This window comes from Geospiza fortis, unplaced genomic scaffold (assembly GCF_000277835.1).
Source record: "Geospiza fortis unplaced genomic scaffold, GeoFor_1.0 scaffold763, whole genome shotgun sequence".
In the NCBI taxonomy this organism is placed as follows: Eukaryota; Metazoa; Chordata; class Aves; order Passeriformes; family Thraupidae; genus Geospiza; species Geospiza fortis.
The window spans coordinates 721,553-728,403 of NW_005054550.1; the positions used below are offsets into that span (position 1 = coordinate 721,553).

Genomic DNA, 6,851 nt, shown 5'->3' on the forward strand with positions numbered 1-6,851 from the left:
GATTAAACCTAGCCTAAGGGAATTCCCTTTCTCATGAATGGTCTGCCTTTGTCTGCTGTGGTGACTTTTCTTCCTTTTAGCAGATTGTCTTGTAGCTTGCCTTGCCAGGGAATTAAAGCTTCAGGCTGCCATTTGTGTGGAGCTATTAAATATGGATGACCCAAGCAAGGGGCCTCTTGCATATGAAACCTGGTATTCTGGTCTTCTCCCTTTCTGATATTTCTGTTCTTTCAGATATGCTAAATATACTTTTGAAGTTTCTTTTCTTCTTGTATAAAATACACTTTCATAGGTGAATCTTGCAGCCGGAATTAGGAGATACTGGTTCCAGCTGGACACACAGAGCAGGCCATGTAATTGTTGTTTGCCTCAATTTCCCCATGTGTAATGTCGAAACAGTAACATCCTCCCTCCTCTGCGCAGCTCTTTGAGCTTTCTTCTGGGTAACTAAGGAGCCATAGTGTAGTCTAGACCTTCTGCAGTCTGGTGGGAAGCCCTGCTGGAAGGCATCTTGTCTGGGGAGGCTATGGATCCATAGGCAAGGAGTAGAGGCTTTCCTGTTTCTGATCAGGAATTCATGGGGAGAAATATACCTGCATGCTAAAGACATCAGACCAGCTATGTGAGTGCAGGGAGTCCTGCCTTCTGCTTGCACAGAGTCAGAAAATCTGTGTTTAAGCAGATCTGATGATTTATGACCTGTGGTCTGTATGCCAGTGGCCCTTAAGTGTAAAGCCTTGATTTTTCAAGTAGTTCATGTAGTTGGCAGACTGATAGTTTAGCTGCCCAGGCATGAATGACTGCAAGATGTGCAAGAAACTCATCTGGCTAAAAATGAATTCATAAAAGTCTTTTTTGATGCAAAGATATCAGGAAGGCCTGATATCAGGAAGAATATCAGGATAGGCCTTTTTTGGCCTCCCTTTTGGGGTAAAGTGTGTAGGTTTTATGTTCCACTAGACATGGGGAGCTATGGAGGATCAGGAGGAAGGAGATTGTAAGAGATGGAAATCTCTTGGAGGTTTATGTAGCAGCCCTTCCCCTGTTTGGGCCAGGAAGTAAGGGATGGATGTCTGTCCCACAGGATGACTGTAAAACTGATGGTAGAAATATTTGGAATAGGGGGGTTAAAATGCAAGCTGTTCTCCAAACTAAAACGTTTTGTGCCAAGGTGCAACAGGCTGGCAATTATTTCCCTTTGTAAGGGCTGAGTTTCCAAGACGTGATCAATTTTGGCATCTCTTGGAAAGAGAACTGGTAGGTTTTACCTGTGCAGAACACAGGGATTGTCTGCTTAGTTCGGAGGTGATCCCAGAGCTAGACAAAAGATGGAATATTGAGTTTTGCTCTGATAGACCTCCAAGGAGCCATATAAATCTCTTAAAAACCCGAAGTAACCTACCACAAAACTGTCCAAGAGAGATTGCTTCAAGACAGCACAGTTATAAAATACTCTGAAAGGCTGAATAGGGTTTTTCCCCCTCTTGTGATATTTGGAGTTGAACTTTAGATACATCATTTTGAACATGGCCTTTTAAAGTAACTTTCTATTCTGGCCCTGTCATTTTTAGGGCTGTAAAGAAAAACCAAAATGCCAGGGAAGGAGAGGAAATGAAAATGAAGAGTGGGGCTAAAGAGTAGGTTTTGATCATCTTTGCAAGAAGTGGCATCATCTGTGAGAACAAAAGTCTTCAATTGCTGCAACTGAAGACAGCTTTTAGTCTCCAATTCTATTTTGCCCTGAGCCAGCCAGCCAAATAAAAACAGAAACATAAATCACTGCTGGCAGAACTTAGCAGTTATGCAACGTCCAGTGCACCACATGCCTATTTTTAGATCAGTTTTACACTAGCAGAATTTACTTTATGAAATCTAAAAAGAATGTCTGTTCAGAGGCTGGGGGATAAAGATGATATTTAGAAAGTGCAAAATGTAAAAACACTTAGAACAAGGATGCTCTAGCAAGCCCTGCTTTGGCAATACTGATATTCTTTCAAAAATGTTGGCTCAATCAGGCATGCTAATGAAGACTAGGGGGGTTTTTCATCAATAGCCCCTTGAATTTCTAATGTGCAGTTGCTGTTTGAATGGTTAGCTGTGCTCCCTTTACCCAAACAGCTGAATATCAGACTCACATACAGCACTCGTTATCCAAGACCAGATGTGCCTCTTCTCTCCTTTACATTTGACTTAATTCTCTTACTATTGTAATTCTGCATTAGTTTGTACTGTGTGTAATCTTGTTCCCAAAGCTTTTTGTTCAGATTCAGAACAGGCAGTGATTGGGAAAAGTTTGACCTTTCAGCCTTTAGATACTCTAGCAGATGAAACACAGTCTGCATAGTTAATGTCTCTCTGGGATTTCTGGGATTTCTGCCATAATTTTGGCAGTTTTCAATCATGTCTTGAAGCAGATTAGTATTCTGACTGTTGAATGATCCATATTGATCCTTTTCCCCCTAAACCTTTCTTCTAGGTGACAACCTTGATGCCATCCATGACATAACTGTGGCGTACCCCCAGAACATTCCTCAGACAGAGAAGCACCTTTTGAAAGGAAACTTCCCAAAGGAGATTCACTTCCACGTCCAGAGATACCCCATTGAGACAGTGCCCACTTCCAAGGAGGAGCTGCAGCTTTGGTGCCGGCAGCGCTGGGAGGAGAAGGAGGAGAGACTGAGACGTTTCTACGAGGGTGGAAGATGCTTCAGTGCAGCTGGGCAGGGCATTGTCCCACCCTGCAAATCCGAGCTCAGGGTCCTGGCCGTGAAGTGCGCCTCGCTCCTCTACTGGACGGCGTTCCCAGTGGGAATGCTGGTGCTGCTCTACCTGTACAGCTTTGCACAGTGGTACTTTGTGGCCATGATCGTCTTTTTCGTTGTGCAGCAGAAGATGTTTGGTGGGCTGGAACTCATTGAACTCGCTTGCCATCAGTATTTTAAAAAACAACAGAAATTTCATGACACGAAAGTAAAAATCAATTAGTTCCAGGGTAGAGGAAGGGTGGTTTTGAGGTGCCCTGCAAATTTTATGCACAGGGAACAATTTTTGCATGAGAAGTGTCTTTTACTATTGCCATTGTTAGACATTTGCACATGATTCTGTGAAGAGAAAGAAAAATGTTAGATATTGCTCCATGTGAAAATGGTAGTTTTTAATCTCTGAATGTAATTTCCACATTGCTCTCACAAGCAGTTAGCAACTGCATTCTGCTGTCATTAAGAAACAAATTGCTGGATTACTGAACAATCATAGGGACATTAATAAATGTGATGTGCACTGAAGTTTCATGTAGAAACCCAAACAGTTCAGCAAAGAGAGGCAGATGTATGATTTCTTTAGAGTCACGTTGGTGTGATGTAAGCACCGGATTTGGAAAACCGGTAAGTTTTGATGGTAGATGAAAGTTGAAGGAGAAGTTGTTCTGTTTCTTTTTTCTATTTCAAATAAACTTATTTTGTAGTAATATTTTTGCATAAGCTTTTCCAAACACTACTGAACCTACCAACTCTTCTGGCTTGGTCACTCAGGAGGATTTCAAGCCTTGCACTCTTGTGTCATACTACAGAAAGCAGTACAGTGCTCACTCTGCCTCCATTTAAGTGTTTGCTGATTATTTAATAGACCTGTGCAGCTCAGTTTTTATCTCTCGCTGTTTCATACTGTTCTAGTCTCCCTGTTACCTGTGGGAGACTTGTTCCTACTGTAGTATGCAGAGCTGCAGGATAGGGGAGCTGGTTTATTGGTATTTTTTTTCTCACAGAGGCAAAAATAGCTGTTTGTCTCTGAGTAACTGGAAAATGTTTTTAAAAAAGGCTTCCTTGTATCCTTGTAGACCTTCTTTGGTTGAAAACATTTTATTTAGTTTTCAGAGTAGGCAAGATACCCTTTTTTCTTTTTTTAAATTTTTGTAGTATTAATTTTGGTTTTCACATTGCTTCCTTTGGCATTTCACGTGTCCATGTACTTAAGCAGGAAGAGTGCTTGTTCCTTGCATGTCAGACAGACCTGTTGAAATGCAATGGTTCTCTCCTTGGTGGTACAAGAGACGGGTCTGAGTTTTGGATTTAGCACAGGGAAGAGCTGCATCTTCCCTTTGCATACTGGCTTTGTTTCCTGATGACATCATTACTTTTTCAACCTCCTTCACAACTTTTGGTACTTTCCCTTATTTTCATGACATTCACAAAACCTGAAGGCTTAAACTCAGACAAGGCACTTTGAAGTGCATCCCTTGTCCTATATAATGAAAGTAATGTTCATGCTCACCTAGAAAAAGACAAAAACATTGCCAGCACTTCGGAGATACTTCAGGTCTTCAGGTTAAATTGTTTTGCAACCTCCAAAATTTTAGACAACCTGAACAATTGTATTGCTGCAAAACCTTCCTGACTTACTAAATATTTGGTTTTTTATTGCATGAGGGCTTGTTTGAGCTGGACCCAGATGGCCTGGCTCCATTTGTTGAGTGGCGTTGCCGTGAAATGTGAAAGTCCAGAGTGCAAAACGTACCTCGTACTGTGCTGCGTGTCTCAAGTGTTGGGCTGGCATGGTGGACACACCTGTTTGCTTCTAAGTTACAACACTAAGCATGTTGTCTAATGTGTTTGTTTTAAAGACCATTCTTGGACGAATCACCAGCCTCTATTCAATTGTCCCTTGCAAGGTGACAAATCTTTTTTAATCTGTGCTTATAATAACTAATTGTTTATTATGCGGAAAGTACTTGAAGCCATCTGGTTTACTCCAAATTTTTTAATCCCTTTTTTCTTAAAAAGAAATAAAAGTAGGTTTATATTTAGGGTTATATTGCTTATTGATTTTTTCATGTTTGTATCTGTGTATCTGACAACTGGTGTTGCATTGTCATGAGTGGAAGGAGGTCTTTTTTTAAAGCAGTTCTGTGATATCACAGGCATGGTTGCAGCTTAAACTTCCATAGCCTGTCTTCTCTTCAGCCAACACCTGCACATTCAGGTAACCCACTGCAAGGGAAAACCTAAAAACCTCATTTGTGGTTAATGCAGAGGAGACCCAAAAGGCTTCTTCCAGTCTGTCCTGAGCCACGGCTGTGCTTTCATACCAGGAGTAACCATAGCCAGCCTACTCCAATAGCCTTAACATCATCTTCAGGAATGACTTCAGAGGACAGGTTCCATGTGTTGGTGACATAAAATACCAGCTACGCTTTTCTCAGTTGTTCAGAGAACTTTGTGGTGTCATCAGATGTACCAGGAACACCTGAGTGTGAGTGTGAGTCTTGGTCATGGCATGGTTCAGGATTTATGTCTCTGTGTAATTAAAGTTGGGCTCTGGAAATGAAGTCAATGCAATCCATCGTTGACCCTTACAAGGGATTTCCTCCCAGTTGGAGCCAAACATGTAACCTACTGTAATGTGGTTAAAACATCCTGCAGAATTTGTAATTCATCTTTCTTCCTTATGTGTTTGGATCAAAGAGAAAGAATAATCTGCTTTTCAGCTGGTAATGTCACCTTTGCAGTGCCCAACTCCATGGTGCAGAGAGAGTGGTAAGTGAAGAATCCTCCTCCATGTGTTTGATATAGATGTTTAGATTATGTGCATCATTTTTCAGGTCAATTAGAAATGCAAGATGGGAAAAATGTTGATTCAAAACAAAAAGTTTTGTGGATCGAGAAGCTTCTTTGTTTAAAAAGTAATTAAGGAACTGGGGGAAGATTTTTCTGTGAATGTTTTTTCCCCTCTGGTGAAAATGTAGCTGTTTAATGAAAAAGTTCTGCTATACAGGTTTCTTGGAGACTACTTTGTTCCTACCCTGTCTCCCTTTTCAAAGATCACAAAGTTGGCATTTAAGGACATGCTTTAGTGGTGGACTTGGCAGTGCTGGCTCAGTGATCTTTTCTCACCTAAATCATTCTGTGATTCTGTGCTGGGTGAATCACTTGGAAATTTTTTCAGTGCTGTTGGGATAAAGGTGCTAGTACTCCAGGAATCCCACAGCCCTCTTCCATGGGATGTGGATTGGTGCTGGGTCTCATCTCACTCAGTAGCAGGTTTGTCCCAGTTCACCTTCTCTTGCAGTCCCAGCAGCTCTGAGCTCTGTCTGCAGGGCCTGCAGGTCTTGCTGGGTCTTGCACACATTGTTTGGGATCAGTGCTGTGCTTTAAGGATGCTGCTCCCCTTTGCTCAATCAAACGTTTCCTCATCAGCATCAGGAGGTTTCTTTCTCTCTGCTCAGAACAGCAGGTTGAAATCCTGCTGTCTCTGTGTGTCATCAGGCTCATCTGGGTAGCAGGATGTCAGACCAAGACATTTTTCTCTTGACTTCAAAGCTGCAAGGCCCAAAGCTGGTCTGTAAGGTGTTGTCTTGATCATAGGAGATGTAGTTCCTAGTTTTGTGCGTTGCTTCAATCGGTGTTGTTTAAAAAAGATCTGTGTTTTGATAACTTGATTTTATATGTGCACTGTGTGAAAGGAAACACCAGGACACTACAAACCTACAGAAAGCCTTAGTTTTCAGATTTCACTTATGATATTATTAGAATGTTTTAACCATGTACCAGTTACTCTACTGCAACAATAAAGACCTGAAGCATTGCATGTGTTTAATTTTGCTGTTTTCTTTTTACTGCCCCTGTAAGGAACAAAGCTTGTCTCCAGTTGTGATATTGGCTGGCTCAGGCAGACTGGTGTCTGTTTCCATGCTTGACTCATGGATTGTGGAAGGAGAGCCCCCCATCTCTCCATGGGAGGCTGGAAAGAGGTGTCTGGCTCTACCCTCCCTTCCAGCTTCTTCATGTAAAGAAGGCACAGAAACCTTTGAGTGTGCAAAAACTACAGCTCAGCTTTAGCCTTGCTGTGCTGCTTAA

General features: G+C 41.8%; 1 protein-coding gene across 7 annotated transcripts in view; it reads left to right on the forward strand.

Moving 5' to 3' along the window:
• LCLAT1 (lysocardiolipin acyltransferase 1) overlaps positions 1 to 6,591 on the forward strand; it is a 111,816-nt gene extending 105,225 nt beyond the window's left edge. For all 7 annotated transcript variants that reach the window (XM_005429487.3, XM_031064030.1, XM_031064027.1 and 4 more), the window contains one exon: positions 2,477 to 6,591. In XM_005429487.3, coding sequence (XP_005429544.2) covers positions 2,477 to 2,985 — 509 coding nt within the window. In that variant the 3' untranslated portion in view covers positions 2,986 to 6,591. The remainder of the gene's footprint in view (positions 1 to 2,476) is intronic.
• Positions 6,592 to 6,851: the final 260 nt, after the last annotated feature.